Below are 17,576 nucleotides of genomic sequence, written 5' to 3' on the forward strand. Positions count from 1 at the left end.
TCGTACTAAAATCTGCCTCCCTGTAGCTTCCACCCATCAGGTGCAGTGCTGTCTTTGAGGGGCTAAGCAGAAGAGATTCGAAACCTCTTCTACCTTTTGTCTGTTCAGACATCTGAAGGCAGTTATCTTCTCCCTAGCACGCCCCACCAGCAAACAAAACAAGGAAAAATCCATCCCAAACCCAGGAATTACCTTCTGGCTCTTCCTCTTGCTTTCTTTTCTCCAAGACAAATGTCCTGGCTTCCCTCAGAAGGCATGCCTCCATCTTTCTGTCCAGGCTCAGTGACCTTCCTGGAGTGAGATGCCCAAAATCCTAAAGTTTAATTTAATTCAGTTAGCATTTGTTAAGTCATTTGGAGTTGAAAAGAAGCTGAGTAGATACTGCTTTCAACCTTTTCCCAAATGATCACTCCTATAAAAAACAAGAGGCAGATAGGAAGTTAGAGTTAGGAAGACTGAGTTTAAATCCGGTCTCAGACATTTTCTAGCTGTGGGATCTGGGGTCAGTCACTTAATCTCTGTTCACCTAATCCACTGGAGTAGGAAACAGCAAAGCACTCCAGTAGCTTTGGCAAGGAAACCCTAGTCAAGGTCACAAAGAGTTGGATAGGACTGAACACCAACAGATATGAAGCAATCCTTAGAGGCTGCCTAACCAGCTTTTTATCAAAACTACTTCAGAGAGAGGAAAATCACTACTTTCTGAAGTAGTCCATCCCATTTTCTATTGGGTCTAATTGTTAGGAGTTTTAGATCCCTCCTGCTAAATTTATATCTGCCTTCCCTCTAGCTTCTACTTTTGAGCTCTCCTGGGCCAAGAGTGCTGCTCCAGATGGGTCCTGAGAGTCGCAGAGTAAATCAGGAAGGAAGACCTCCTTTTTTATTGACACAAACATTTCAGTTTTCTCAGTTTCCCTGTCATGTTGTCTGCTCAGTTAGTTCCTCGAGTCAACTCAAACATCAAAATCATTTTCTCTTGAACCCCTTTCTAATTGAGTTTCCTTCATCTTGCTGTCATTATATGGCTTTTATTTACGTGCCCAAAACCTTATCTTTATGCCAACGAAATGGTATCTTACTGTATTTAGCCCATTCTCATGGTCTGTCTGGTTAATGATCTTGAGTCTCTGTCAAGTCACGTATTTGTCTTTGTGTCAGCAGCGAATTTAGGAAATGTTACCCTAATATTTCGATCCTAATAGTTTGTCTAAAGATGCACTGCAACAATGGTAGAACATCATACTTACATTGCTAATGCACTATCTACCTTATTTCCTTTGAGCCTGTATCCTTTCTACTGGTGAAGAAAGTAAGGTTTAGAGAGGAACTGACTCCTTTTGGTTCACACAGTGAGTGTGTGAAGTGGGGTTTGAGTCAAAAACTTCTTCATCCCAAGGCTTACATTCTATCCACTGTGCACATCTCTTAAAGGAACTTTTTAATCACCCAGATGAGATATTCCTAACTTGGGGAATGGGGGTGGGATGTTGTCTAGGAACTTGTATAGGAAGAAAACTCTATCTTTAATTTCACTACCTTTTGGTTTCCTTTGTAATCAATCCTATTTGTTTTGTACATTTGGAACCATTCTTCTGAAAAGGAGTCCAGAGGGAGTCCATGGACTGCCAAAGGGACCTATGACACTGATGTAGTTGAATCTTCTCATTTTAAAGAGGAGGAAACTGAGACCCAGTAAGGGGGAAGGAATGATTGCCATCTAAACAAGAATATATCCAGCCAATGGGGAAGGAGGGAGCTTTCTAAGATTTTGTAATGCTGCTGCCCAAGGCTGTGGCAGCTTTGAGCTGTCTGTGTTTTGTTCCTTCCTTAAGATTCAAAGCTCGTTCTTTCCTGAATGCCCTGGGCATGCTATTTGCTGTTGAAGAAGCAAATGAAGACCCCAGCTTCCTGCCCAATGTCACAGTGGGACTCCAGCTCTATGACTCCTGTGTGTCTGGGTCCCTGGCTCTTGGGAGTGCTCTTGGCCTTCTGTCTGGACAGCTCCTCCCAACACCCAACTTTGATTGTTGCCCCCAGCGCCGACTCCTGGGAATCATAGGTGGGATGTCTTCCCCAGAGTCAGAGGCCATGGCTGAGCTACTTTCAGTTTACCAAGTCCCTCAGGTGAGTAGTGCCCCTTGAGGCAGAGTAGAGAATTTATGCCTAGTCAGAGGTACCGGCTCCAGTGTTTTCTTTTCCTCTCCAAAACTAAAAGCTCTTCTTCGTTCCCAGATATTCTGGCCCCATCACAACCACAGGGAAGCCATGTGCCCTCCAGGGTTCAGTGGATGGGTGGTCACATAAAGTGATTTGAGGAATTCCAGGAAAAGACAGAATAGTTTTGTGCTATGTTTTCCATGATACCTGACATTTTAGTATTTGAACTTCATTCCTTTGGGTTACAAACCATTAAAGTGAAAGTACTCCAAAATAGAATAACACATTGATATACACTTACAAAAAGTTATAATTTCTATATGTCATGCTTTTGAGTTCATCAAGTGTTTTCCTTACAAAACCTTTATGAGCTATGTAAGGCAAGGGAAATTAATCTTATATTTCATGTGTGTAAAGAAGAGACTTAGAATGTTCAAATGATTTTCTCAATGTCACATAAAATAATGGTTCTCTGCACTCCAAGACTGTACTTGTCTTTCTACTTCATCACTAAGATGCCATGGAGCAAGGAAGTCACTTAATGTCTCAGCTTTATTTTCTTCATCTGTGAAATAAGTATAGTGATATTCTACAGTATTCTTGTGAAGATAAAATGAGATAACATGAGCCAGATGATTTATTATCTTGAAGTGCTATATACATTTTAGGTATTTTATGAAGTATATTTAAATAATATCGAATATAATATTATTGTCATTATTGTTAATTAACTTTGTTCTTAATGTTCCCTTCCTTGACAGATAACTGGGAAGTGGTCAAATAGGGGAAGGTCAAGAGGAGAGTTAATTTTAGAGCAAGTAGATCTAGCATGTGAGTCTCTTCATTCTAGGTTCAGCACTACTCTTTATCAGGCTTACATGATTGCCTTAATGAATAGTTACTTTCAATTTAATTTTGCCCCAGAGAATCTTTGAAATGTCTGCAATTACACTCTAGGATGTTGCAGAGACTGTAATTCCCAGAATGCCTATCACTGGAGTGAGCTGGATAGGTTTGGATTGGGAACATGAACCTGGTGAAGGTTGACTGACTCTACAGAGTAGCTTATTCCAAGGATTTCAGAATTACATATAGAAACATGCACTCTTAGGGATAAGAGTCAGGACGGACCTGCGAGGTGATCAGATCCAACTACCTTCTATTTCATAAGAGGACCAGAGTGGTGAAGTAATATGCCCATGGTCACATGGGCAGTATGTAGGATAGTCAAGTTTTGAGCCCAGATGTTGGACTCTAAATCTTGGACCCTTCTCACTGCACCACAATGACTCTCCACTCTGAGTATGGTTAGATTACCTAGAGTCACTCACATACTCAGTGATCTCCATTGACTTCTATATTTCTTCTAGTAATTCATGCTCTTCTATTTACTTTTTAAATCCTTTGACAACCTCAACCCAAAGCACCTTTAAATCTATCAATCAAAAAACATTTATTAAATACCAGCTGGTTCCAAGCAGTGGAGTTGCCAATACAAAGAACGAAAAAAATTCTTATTTTCAGGGGGCAAACATTCTAAAAGTGAGATGAATACACATATGAATATATACAGAAAAAATACAAAGACGACACATAGAAATAAACCAGTTACCTATGTAGAGTAGCCAGGTGTTGCATTGAATAGGCACTAGCCTTGGAGTCAGGAAGATTCATCTTCCTGAGTTCAAATCCAGCCTCAGACACTTGCTAGATATGTGACCTGGACAAGTCATTTCACTCTGTTTACCTCAGTTTCCTCATCTGTAAAATGAATGTAGAAGGAAATAGCAAACACACTCCAGTATCTTTGCCATGAAAACCCATATGGGGACATGGAGAGTTGGACACCAGAAAAGAAGATGAAGATGAATCTGAGACGAAACTTGGTGTAGCACAAGGACACTGCTACTTAGGACCTATGTGACTTTAGGCAAGTCAGTTAATGACTTAGTTTCTCTTTAATGTCCAGCTTAAGTTTTTCACCTCTCAGGAAGCCTTGGTTGATCTCCCACAGTTCTTAGTGGTCTTTCCTCCAAAAATCATTTTCTGTTTATTTTGTTCACTTTCCACATTTACTTATCTGTGCACATGCTGTTTGGCCCAAGTACAAGGTAAGCTTCTTAATTTTTGTTTGTTTATCCCCAGTGCCTACCTCATACATAATAAAATGCTTTTTACACTGAATTTTATTTTATTAAGAAATTGAGTAGCTCATGTAACTTACTTAAAGAAATACAGAATTAAAATGGTGAAGCCAGGTCCCAAATCCTGGTTTCCTGACTCACAATCCTATGTGTTTTCCACTGAATTAGTATAAAAATTCCTAGGTTCATAAGGGTTCATCCTCCACCCCATGCCCATGTTCAGAAGAATGGAATAAAGCATTAATTACAGCACTTCATGTTTTATTAATAAATCAGGAGGGCAGAGACTAGGGTTTATACCCATCCATCACATCATACCACTGCCCATTCTGCCTTAGAGTAAGAGCAGTCATACCTGGAATCAACACTAGTGCCAATGATCATTTTCCCCTGCCAACAATCTCCTGCATGAGACCTTGTCACAAGTCATATTTTGGCCTATGACCTTTTTCCTCAGAGATAAAACCACCTTCAATAAATTGAGCAGAAAGGTGCCCCTGACTTCAAGTCACAATGTAATCTTTCCAAGAGATGGTGAGATCACCACTGACACACACTTCCCTGAATTGGAAAAAGTACCCCTTTACTCTCCCCTCTCCCTATGATAACATATGTTATTGGGAATAATTCTGGTGTATATAGAGCTCTAGGCATGAGAAAGAAAGATCTGGTTTGACGCCTGCCTCAAATACTTATTAGAGGTGTGACTGTAAGCAAGTCATTTCTTCTGTCTGTGGGCATAATAGCCCCTAAATCACAGGTCTGTTGTGAGGATCAAGTGAAACAATATGTCCCTAACCCTAAAGTGCTTTGCAAACCTTAAAACTCTATAGAAAGTTTATCTGTTGTTGTCGTTAATTACTATCATCTAACCATGGTATTATTTTTTTCTCATAGAACTGTATTAGACCCAGTTCAGTTGATGTGATGATACCATGTAAGGCTCAGATAACAGACTAATGAGTTGTTGCTATGTTAAAATAAATGCAAAGACACTTCTCTACCATGTTATTCATTTAAAAAATGGGAACAAGTTTCCCTGATTGAATTAGAAGGTCAATTAGATATTGGCTGATAAAAGATGGGCCATGCCTCTAGTGAGCTTGAAAAATTTAATGCTGGCAGCCTAGGCAGAAGTTGCGACATTCCAGACAGGCAGGAGTTTTGTTGAGTGACCCTTATATCTCTACCAGAGGGGAAGGAGAGGGGATTTGGTCTTCAACCTCTGCTCCATTCATTAGGCATGGCTTCTTGGAACAGTTATTTACCCTATAGGAGACACTACATCCAGTAGGGAGCACAGTGAGACACAGAGACAGAGAGAGATGTGGGAGGGTAGGAAGAATCCAGAAGCAGCTCCAAGGAGTGTAGTCTAATTGACATTCCCTTTCTGTTTATCCCTAGCACTTAGCAGTTGACTTTGATTTGAGTGAGGGCTCTCCTACAGTCATCAGGAAGACTAGAGATGGCCCAGGATGCCTGTTGCATTGTAGACACTTATAAAATGTTTATTGGCTAACTGAGCATAGATTTCAAAGGGAACTCCACCTGGAAATGGTGAGTTGAGCTGCAGAGAGGACCAGAATAAAGCTGTCAGATGACAGGCCCATGTGGTAAATACATTAAGCACAGGGAGGAATGAATGGTAGAAGTACCTAATTAGAAGGGGTAGGACACTGAGACCACATGCTGTATGAGGAAACAGTTTACCCTGGCCACATGTCTTCCTACATGTGTCTTCCACTACCATTGTCCTCTGAGTGTGTGACCAGCCTTTCCACTGGTGCTGTGTGTACTTGTGAGATTGTGATTCAGATTTTTTCTTAGGAATATTTGGCAGCTACTGTTCTTACCATGCCGGCTCAGGAAATGCCTTTCTTTGATCTAACTGCATCTGTTGGATTACTACTGAAGGTGAATTTACTGGTCTGGTGTGTGTGTGTGTGTGTGTGTGTGTGTGTGTGTGTGTGTGCGCACGCGCGTGGATGTGTGCTATAGCTTTGGGAAATCAGACCCATAGTCTGTGGTCCCAACTTACAAACTTGTGAATTTCCAGTGATAGTCCCAGAGTGTGGGTATAAATAACATGAGAGCGTATCCATTGGAGAATTGCTTAAATAATAATGGCTTGTATTTTTATTTAGGTTTATAAAATGTTCTTTTCACAACTCTAGGAGTTAGGTGGTATATATGCTACTACTACTAACGACTACTCTTACTGCTACTGTTACTACTACTACGACTACCTCCAGTACTATTACTACTACAATCATTCATATAGTACTTTGAGGTTCACAAAGCATGTAACACACATTATTACATCACTTAATTCACAAAGATCCTGTGAAGCAGTTGCTATTATTATCCTTCTTTTACAGATGAGGAAACTGAGGATGAGAAAGTTAAGTAACTTGCCCATGATCATGCCAGTGTGTGATTGAAACATGATTTAAACAGAAGGCTTCTGGACTCCAAGTTCAGAACTCTATTATCTCTGCCACCTAGCTCCCTCTGTCTCCAGTTTATGGATGAAAGCTTAGGCCTTTGTGAGTTATATTGATAACTGAGCAAGGTTTTATCTCCAGGCAGCTGCTGGGAGGCCTCAAAAAATATCAAACCAAATATTGTGGTTTTTTGGTCAGGAACATTTGACCCTTTTTCTTCCCCTAGATAAGTCATGGATCTCAACATCCCCAATTTTCTGACCACCACCGGTTCCCCTCCTTCCTTCGCACAGTCCCCAGCAGAGCTCATCAACCTCAGGCCATGGTCAAAATACTTCTCTACTTCAATTGGACTTGGGTGGGCCTGGTGGGCTCAGATAGTGGTGCATTTGAATGGCTGGATCAGGAATTCAGGAAGGAGGTTGGAAAGAATGGAGGCTGTGTGAGCTTCTCAAAGAGGATTGATTACCACATAGCCAATGTGGAAAATGCTGCTGATGCCATCCAAGACTCCACTGCTAAGGTGATCATCTGTGACTGTTACCATGTTCATTTCATTCTCCTTGTCAAGGTCCTTCAAAAGAAGAAAGTGACCCACAGGATCTGGGTCATGTCAACATCTTTTTCACCAGATGACTCAGTGTTGAGCAGCAAAGCCAGAGAGATGCTAAATGAGGGCCTGTTTCTGGGAATACACTCAGGACCAATGCTTGGTCTCAAACACTTTCTGTCTACTCTTCACCCAACAACCAACTGATAAAGTTGTTTTGGCAGGATCTGTTGGGCTGCACGTGGCCTGGGCTAAAGCCTGTGGGCACTGGAGCAGGTCATGTTGCCCCTAACTGCACCGGGCTGGAGCAGCTAACACCCACCCATCTGTCTGTATTGAACCTGGATGACTTGACTGCTACATATCAAGCCTACCTGGCAGCCAAAGCCTTCCTGGTAGCTTATCAGAACCTGAGGGCCTGCTCTACTGGGGAAGGACCATTTACTGGTAGCAATTGTGCCAGGACAGGAAATGCTGGCCCATGGCAGGTGAGACAGAGACAAGGAAAACATGTCTCATTATGCTGGTCTTTCTAGGATGGGATGAGTACTCATGGGCATTGAGTAGAATAACAGAAGCTATGAGCAGGAAGGAAGTGGCAAAGGAGGTTAGGAGGACTTAGAATCCCTTGGCTATATCTCTGAATCTCATTGGCCTTCACTTTACTCATCTATAACATGGATAGGTGGACTAGATTGTCTCTCAGTTCCTTGCTCTGTGTTCTGTGATCTATGATCTTATGAATGAAGGACAAAGGTGAGGTGGGAGAATGTAGGAACAAAAAGTTCAGTCAAAAAGCCAGTCACTGCACCATAACAGGCAAAGTTAGAACAACCCTAGGAATGGGCAGAGACGTACCTCTCCTCCTATGCTCAATCTTCTCAACCAACCAGGGAACCACAAGTGGAAAGTAGCTTTTCACAAGAGATTTCAGTAGAAAGTTCAATTATATGGCAAGCAATGATAGTAGGAAGAACAAAGGCATTCTCAGGCTGGCTAGAGACTCAGTCTTCTGGGGCTTGCAATCTCTCCTGAGTCAGCTTCTTTAATCTTATGATGGAATGAGTGGAGAGGAAGACTCCAAGTATCCTTTATTCTTACTCCCCATATGTACCAAGCTTAAAATGGATTCTCCTTGAAGCAGCTAGGTACAGTGGATAGAGTTTTGGGATCATGGTAGGGAATATCTGAGTTCATATAGACCCTCAGACATTTACTAGCATTGTGATGTATACCAGTAGCTTATCCTCTGTCTGTCTCTATTTTCTTAAATGTAAAATGGAAGTAAAAAGAGTGCTTACCTTCCATGATTGTTGTGATGATCAAATGAAATAATATTTGTAAAACACTTAACACAGTGGCACAGTATGCACTTAATAAATGCTTGTTTCCCATCTTCCTTTTCCCACCCTCACCATTTTCCTAACCTAAGCATGATTGCGTGAAGCCTTCTCTTCTTCCTTATCACACTACTCTGCGAATAATTTCAAGGTAGAATCTGATAATTTTATCCTAAGGTGCTGATATCCATACTCTCTGGAGTCATTATTTACAACGATTTTATCCCCCAAATAACCAATCAAAATTGGACTGACAAATACCTTTGCCTAAAGGGCCCAAGATCTCCCAGTGAGTGCATCCTGGGTCATCTCCAGTCATCCTGATGAATATCTGGTCACTGAAATCAGATGGCTTTGGAGGAGAAGTGAGGCTGGTGACCTGCACAACCCTCCCTCACTCAAAACAAAGTCAAGTGCAAGTCACGTCATCATTTCTCTGATGGCATGGTCTTCTTTGGCAGTGAAGGACAAACATAACAACCTGCCTTTTAATAGAACCATGGAACATTCCAGCTAGAGACAACTTAGAGAGGAAATGGAGATCAAAAGAGATAAGTGATTGTATTGCACAAAGCCCTCTGCTTTCTAAATGATTCATGAAGTATTCTTCTTTCACTTAAGGAACTTCTTATGCCCTAGTAGGGAAAAAAGCTTCAGACCAAGACAGAACTCTATGATAAGTGACATAGTCACGATACAAAGATTAATCCTGGCTCCGGGATCAGTGGATCCAAGATGGGTTCACAGAAGAGGTGACTTTTGATAATAGCTGTTATTTGTATAATTATTTTATATGTGCAAACATTTAATGTCTTTTCTTTGATTTTAGACTCATAGCTGTCCTAAGATTTAGGCATTACTTCCCTCAATTTTCAAGAAGAGGAAACTGGGGCTTAGAGTAGTCAAATGACTTGTCCATAGTCACACATGTAAATAGTAGTATGGAACATTTATATGAAACTTCAGGTTTGGAAATCACTTCATGTATATTATTTTATTTGATCCTCACCACGATATTATGAGGGAGGTGTTATTATCATCACTGCCATTTTGTAGGTGAAGAAACTGAGGTTTAAGTATTAATGGCTAACTTTAATTACCTCAACTTTTTAGGGGCATCTGCATTTCTTAAAAAGCGTCTCAGAGAAATAATACTTTAGTCTATTTCTTCTACAGGTTTCTAAAAAGTCACCAGCACCTTTAATGCTGGAATTAAATTAAAATTTCATACATAAAATTTCATAGCAGATAGATGATGGTAATTATTTTTAGGGATGTATGATCACTTTCATATAATAAAGCCAACTTGCCCATTGATTGTGCATTATAATACAAAACTAGAAGGCATCTTTGAGATCATTTAGTACAAAGAGATCCACCTTTGGGTACCTTCTCGTAGAATGTCTTTAAGAAAAGATTGTTATTTTTCTTATGTTTCCTTCTGCAAAAGGAGTGATCATTAGACTGGGAAAAATAAAATATCCAGTGAATTCAATTCCAAGATAACTGAGGAGATGTTATGAGAGCTCATAGCTTTCCTTAATGAGTTTCAGTCATTAGGTCTGGATTAACTACATCCCTGGGTGCTTAGAGCCCTGGGAGAAATTATTTTTGAAACTACCAATGATTTCTGAAATATTGTGGAATGTGGAGGTAAATGCCATAGACCTCGAAGGAATGCAAATACTTTCAACTTTAAAAAAGACCATGGAAGAATCTAAATACAACAAAACAGTGGTCTTGATTTTTAATATCTGACAACATTCTATACCTTTTCATTAAAAGAACTGTTTGGGACAAATCAGAAAGGGAAAGAGTGATCGCTATGACTCCGTGTAACTATCACAAGTAATTAATATCAACTAACATCATCTCCTTCATCAACAGGGCTATGAGGATGTCAAAGTAGGGGAAGGATGAAGACATGGACTTAAGGGATTTTGGCAGAAAATTTCAGGGTAGTTGGGTAGGGAAGATAGACTAGTTAGATGTGTTATTTGTTAGTAACACAGTTAAATGGACTTAGATGTGGGAGGTCACAATATCTGTGTAGTTTTATCAATTGGTAATGAACAGGTAAAGATAGAACAGATTAGGGCTTCCTGTACAGATTTTGGAGGTTTCATACATATATGAATGCTTAATATTGTATATGTACTCAACATACATTAGGGCCATATATATGTGTCTAAATGTGTGTTCATCCTTCGTTGCTGGAGAAGACCATGCCATCAGACAAATGATGTTGTGACTTGCCCTTGATTTTGTTTTTTGTTTGTTTGAGTGAGGGAGGGCTGTGCAGGTCACCAGCCTCACTTATCCTCCAGAACCATCTGAAAACCAGTGACCAGACATTCATCAGGATGACTGAAGATGACCCAGGATGAGGCAATTTCGGTTAAGTGACTTGCCCAAGGTCACACAGCTAGTGAGTGTCAAGTGTCGAAGTGAGATGTACAGGACACATATACATATATCCTTTCTTTTTATCTTTTATCTTAGTAGACTGAAGATATGTAAGTGACAAGGAGTGATGGAGAGGACAAACTATAGGAAGGAAAAGAGAGGAAATGATAAAAAAAACTGACTTTGGTAAACAGTAGGGCAACCACTTATTCAGAGACTGGTACAATGGAAAAGAGAATGTAAGCCAAAGTGGATAGGAGTGGAGGTGTTGAGTAAGGAGAAGATGGTCTTTACTATCTTAGTGAAATAGGAGGCAGTATATAGGTTGTGATGTGCAAATTTAGAGAATCCTCCCCAAATATTCACATGGACTATTTATGCTCAACCTGTGGTAGAGCATTCTGAGCTCATATTGATCTGATCAGCCAGTCAGATACACTGTAACTTGACTCTAACAAAGTTTGAGAATGAAGGATAACCAACCAACCAACCAACCAACCAACCAACCAGAAGTAGGAGGTGAAATTCATTGCTCTGAGTCAAGGGTTGGGAATGGTGTAGCTGCATTAAGGAGAGAAGAGAAAGTTTAAAAGAATTCCAAATGTGTGTGTGTGTGTGTGTGTGTGTGTCTGTGTGTGTTGACCTGCTCAAGCCAATTATGTAGCTTTCTCTAGGCCTAGATTACTTCAAAGATCCCTTTAAGCTCTCATGATCTCTGAGAATATAATTTTCAATTTCCCCAAGGAGAGTTATTGGACTCTCTCCAGAGGTCCAGTTTCTCTTCAATAAAATTCTCTAAGATGAGGAAACCATTTGTTAGATATGCTTTAGAGGTGATTCTTGTTTGGCTGTGGGCTGGATTTGATGACTTTTGTGGAGGACCCTTCCAATTCTGAATTATCATGATTCTTTGAGTCCCAACCTAGCTACTTACTATCTAGATGACCTTGGGCTAGTAACTGAATTTCTTTAAGCCTCAGTTTCCCTATCTCTATAAAGCTCTCTTGAGCAAGAAGTTTTTAAAGTCCTTTCTTGGCTCTCAATCTATGACTCTCTGATCTTGCAATCTGGGCATCTGAGTATACAAGGTAGAATGAATGGAACAGCCTCAGAGATATCCATTGTGCATAGCCAAAACATGAGAATATTTACTATGAAAGCATTGTAGGTGTCCTTGGATCCTCTCTTTGACTCCTACTCCTCATCTTCGTACTTGTATTTTTCCTCAGCTTTTACAGCATCTAAGGGCTGTCCACTTCACTACTCGAACCGAGGAAGAGATCTTTTTTACCCAGGATGGGGAGATCCCAGCAATTTTTGATGTCATGAACTTATACCTTGCTCCTGACCACACTTTGCAGACTACCAAGGTTGGACACTTAGACTTCAGGGAAGCTCCAGGGAAAGAGTTGGTGATAAATAGCAGCACCATCATTTGGGCTGAGGGTCCTGGGAAGGTGAGAACTGGAAACCATCCCCCTTCTCCTGCTCCCCTTCAATAATAGTGCCAACTAACCAGAGGAAAGAAATAGCTATGGGCCTAGGTGTTCCAATCCTATTCCAATTATGTTCAATTGAAATTTTCTGTGTAGTGAGAACTCAGACAAGTACATATTTGGAGACCAGCTTTCTAAGTGTAAAAAGCTCCTCCTAATGCCTGATTTTATAGATGTAGTTATCTCTCCTCTAAACGTCCCTCTGCTCTCTTTTCTCTGTCTGTCTATGAGTAGCCCCCTCTTTCAGTCTGCAGTAAAACATGTCCTTTGGGAACCCGGAAGTCTCCCATCCAGGGACAACCAAGCTGCTGCTACGAGTGTCTTCACTGTCCCAAAGGAGAAATATCCTATATAGAAGGTAAGCAAGACAGAAGCATGGTGGGACCATTTTGTCCCCAAGCAGTTTGTGGAGTTAGGTTTGGGGTAAGAGCAACTAATTGGAGAAGAAATTTGGTTAGAAATGAGAAGAGTCAGATAGGAGAAATGGAAAAGCACAATATTAGTAACTTCTGATGGGAAGAATATGGAGGACATGAAGATATTAATTCTCAGAATTTCAAAGTTGAAAGGGCCTTAAGGGACATCTGGTTTGCTCCATATTTAATTTTTTTTTATAATGTAACTGAAAAGTCACTATTTAACTGTTTCCAGAATGTTTCCTTCCAACAAGAGTAAAAAATCTAGTTGAAAATGAGCCAAAGAACAATTGGAAGACTTGAATTCAAATCCAGGTTTTCCTTTGAACTATTAAAATGGAAAGTTGGGAACCAGAGCTAAAATATAACATGGTGTGATAACCATCTAAAAAGATTTTAATAAGTTGCAAATGTGGTTGGGAACTGTCAAGTCAAAAAGTATATATAAAGAGTCTATTACGTGCCAAGCCCTGTGCAGAGTTAGCAAGAGAAAGTCCTTTAATAGTAATAGGTAGTAACATTTACATAGTACTTACTATATATTTATATATACACACATATATGTATATTTATGTTCACGCATTTGACTAAATGGGCATTATTGTCATCCTCATTTTACAGATGAGGAAACTGAGGCAAACAGGTTTCTATGGCTTATCCAGGATTACATAGTTTGAAAGGATATGAGGATAGATTTGAACTCAGGTCTTCGTGACTTCAGGCCCACCTCTCTATCCACTGTGCCACCTAGCCATCTCAAGTCCAGAACTGAACAAGTATAGATTAGAAAAGATAATGTAAGAAGGCAGTTCATGTGAAAAAGCCTTAGAAGTTTTACTGGCCCATTATTAAGTGCTTTTTAGATGTCAGGCAATGTGACTATGAGCACAGTGTCACGTGACAGTTAAAGAGCCAATAGGGATCAAGGTTGCTTTAACAGAAATAAGTTTTGATAACAAGTGAAGACGGGGGTAGTTATTAATCCTTGGGATCCCTCCTGCTTGGGAGGTCAAAGCTGGGGGATTGCTTGTGTTCAGAGTTCAGGGCTGTGGTAGGACCAAAGTCAGCACCAATATGGCAAACCATAAAACGTGGAAAACCTTCAGGTTACCTAGGGAGAGAAAAACTAGCCCAGGTTAGAAAAATGGAGCAGGTTAAAGCTTTGATGCTGATTAATATTGGGATTAGGCCAAGAAATAGCATTTGCCCTATCCACCTGAACATTAAAAAAATAAAATTTACTAAAAACACTTAAAGTTTGTGGTGGAGTACAGGTGTGATAATAGCCTGGAGTGTCATTTGGCCACCAACAATATCTGATGGGAATGTATACTGCTTTCATATCAAAATAATGTCAAGAGAAAGGGAAGATCTACTTGACCAAGGAAAAGTTCTCCTAACATGAAAAGTCTTTCATTTCCTTTGTCTGACTCATCACCCCAAATCTCTTTCAGATAGTACCAGTTGCTTGAAGTGCCCAGAGGACCAATGGTCAAACAATGAAAAGGATCAGTGTATCCCCAAGATTCTTGACTTCCTGTCCTACAGGGAGCCCCTGGGAATGGCATTAGCCATCTGTACAACTTTTCTCTTTCTTCTTTCCCTGACCATCCTTGGCATCTTCATATGGCATCACCACACTCCTATAGTCAGAGCCAACAACCAAAGGCTGAGTTACATCCTCCTCTGCTCCTTGGCATTGTGCTTCCTCTGCCCATTCATGTTCATTGGCCACCCAGTACCTATGACCTGTGCCCTGAGGCAAGCAGCCTTTGGGATTATCTTCACAGTCTGTGTGTCTACTACTCTGGCCAAGACCATCACTGTTGTGTCTGCCTTCAGGGTCACCAGGCCAGATGGCAGACTCAGGAAGTGGGCAGGACCAAGTCTCCCCAATGCTATCCTCATTGGCTGCTCATTGGTCCAGGTTGCTTTGTGTATCTTCTGGGTCATAGGCTGGCCTCCAGTGCCCATGAAGTCTACAGAAGCTGGACCCAAAGTCACCATGTTGTGTGGTGCAGGCTCCTCAGAGCTCTTCTATGCAATGCTGAGTTTCTTGGGTGTGCTAGCTCTGGTCAGTTTGGTGGTGGCCTTCTTAGCCTGTCAACTGCCTGACACCTTCAATGAAGCCAAGCATATCACTCTGAGCATGTTGGTGTTCTCCTGTGTTTGGATCTCCTTCATCCCAGCCCACCTGAGTGCTCAGGGCAAGCACACTGTAGCTGTGGAGATCTTTGCCAGTTTAGCATCTGGGACAGGTCTCATGACTTGTTTATTTTTCCCTAAGTGCTACATCATCCTGCTACAGCCTGGCAAGAACACAAGGGATCAGATGATGGGCAAGCGTCATTTCTGAAAATGAAACCAACCCCAGTCCTTCCATTTTCCTCATCATAGGGGAACAAGGCATCTCAGAACTTCCTAGCTCTCTCCAACCTATCTTCAAGCCATGAAAGCGCTACTATCTCATTTAAACTCTTGATACCTGGCTGTCATTCATATAAGCCATGGGTTTTCTCTCCCAGCCTGCAACATTTCCCTTTTAGTTTTATGCCAATCCAAACCTTACCAGTCCTTCAGTGCCAACTTAGATATTCCCTTCAATTATGAAACTTTTGATTACTGTGGTTAAGTCACTTGGTCGTGCCTGACTCTATGTGACCCCTTTTTGTTGATTGGGTTTTCTTGGCAAAGGTACTGGAGTTCTTTGCCATTTCATTCTCTGGTGTATCCTCATTTTACAGACGAAGAAGTGAGGCAAATAGGGGTTAAGTGAATTTCCTGAGGTCACTCAGTAAATATCTGAAGCCACATTTGAACTTAGATCTTCCCAACTCCAGGCCCTGTGCTCTATGCACTGCACCACCTCATGTCTTCCCTGGCCCCTTTAATTTACCGTGATCATTTCCATACCTTTTATTAGCATTAACTATGCTACTGACATATTCTCAAATCATTACATATATACTAGAATTATCTATTGGACTAGCATGTCAACTTCATAAAAGTAGGTACCAAATCTGGTTTCTTCTGTATCCATTACAGTATTTGGTCCAGATGTGGGTATGGAGTAGATGCACAATAAAACCATGTTTGTTGATTGACCTTGGGCACACTCTTCTCATATATGTGGGCACCAGGAAAATTATTCCAGGTTTCTGATATCTTCTGTGTTTTTATCTACCCAAACTCATAGATCACTAACCTGTTGGGATGGCTGTATTTGTACTAGGATAAGCCAGAGATTCCAAAGTGTTCAACACAAAGCTATTTATTTAGTGAAACAGTATAGTAAGAGGTAAACAAATTGAATACTGCTTCCTTAAATTGTGGCACATTCATCCCTAAATGCATATACCATAAAGTTATGGACATACACATGGAGACCATGTGTTGTTAGGGCACCCATTTGAAGGGGCAACCTATAGCTACAATGGCTGTGAATGCCAGCTCCTGGTGATATGTTTATACTGTTTACACAGGGACTGCTCCTCTCTAAGAATGCCATCTAAAATTGTATTGTCATTTCTGAGAACTATAAATCTAGAGTTATAAGGGACTTCATAGGACATCTAGCTGCCTCAGCCCACCCCATTTTATATATAAGGAAACAGATGAATAGATGTTAAGTGATTTGCTCAAGTTCAAGTAAGTGTCAGAGACAAGATTTGAAAAGATGTCTTGCTGACTGCAATTTCAGCATTCTATTTACTATGGCAAGGTGCCTGCTCTTAAAGGGTTAAAGATTCAGGCTTTGGCTTAAATGACACACTGAGATTACAATAGTACTAAACTTTACCAAGATCATTAAAGGATACAAGAATATTAATAATTAATATGAAAAATCTGAACCATAGAAACTTCAGTTGGCCATACTTCCCCTTGTCTTTCTCAGTCCCTGTAAAATAGGATCTTTTGCCTTTTTTGCTTATACTAAGGAATATAATGCCTCTTGAATCATATGATTAGGGAGGATCTTTCCCACCCATTGTTGGGCCTGGAAACACTTTTAGGAAGGTCCACACCTGTTGTTAATGAAGCACTAGTTCTCAAGGGATGAGTTCTCAAGGGACTCTAAAAAGTGTATAAAGCCTCTGAGGGGTAGTTTTACTTGGATCTTTAGTTTTTTGAAGAATTTTTGTGTGCCAGATGACACTCTGGGAAGATCCTAATTAGCCTCCTGCCTTTGAAAACCAATATATTGGTACTTCTTTCTCTGGTTTCTATGTATGTATGTATGTATGTATGTATGTATGTATGTTAATGGTCAGACATTTGGAAGCATTTCTGTTGACTTTTGATTTCTCTGTATCTTCTCAGTAGTTCAGCATGCTGACTTTTCCCCCTGAAGGAACTGAGTGATACATGTGGTTGCCTTTCCTTTTAGAAAAGCAGATGAAGGAGCCTGTAATAGTAAGACCCCCTGTACATGTCTGAGTGTTTAGTGATACATTATGATGACGAGGATGTGATCTGCATAAATTAAAGGGAAACTATGGGGCCTTGGAAAATTATCTGTTGTTTTCCAGTTGTGGTGGCTATGATTATGTGGAGCCCTGGGAGCGGGGGCTATTAGAGCCAGTGTGAGAGGAGTGAAGGTCTTGATATTAAGAATCCAGACCA

At 40.6% G+C, this 17,576-nt stretch overlaps 1 protein-coding gene across 1 annotated transcript; it reads left to right on the forward strand.

Annotated features, from left to right (window-relative positions):
* The first annotated feature begins 1,866 nt into the window (after positions 1-1,866).
* Positions 1,867-15,309, forward strand: LOC140523322 (extracellular calcium-sensing receptor-like). Its single transcript, XM_072638248.1, is given in 6 exon segments — positions 1,867-2,124; positions 6,972-7,488; positions 7,491-7,783; positions 12,271-12,498; positions 12,772-12,895; positions 14,408-15,309. Coding segments are annotated over 6 exon segments (2,322 nt in total).
* The last annotated feature ends 2,267 nt before the right edge of the window (positions 15,310-17,576 follow it).

This window comes from Notamacropus eugenii, chromosome 2 (genome assembly GCF_028372415.1).
Source record: "Notamacropus eugenii isolate mMacEug1 chromosome 2, mMacEug1.pri_v2, whole genome shotgun sequence".
Classification (NCBI taxonomy): domain Eukaryota; kingdom Metazoa; phylum Chordata; class Mammalia; order Diprotodontia; family Macropodidae; genus Notamacropus; species Notamacropus eugenii.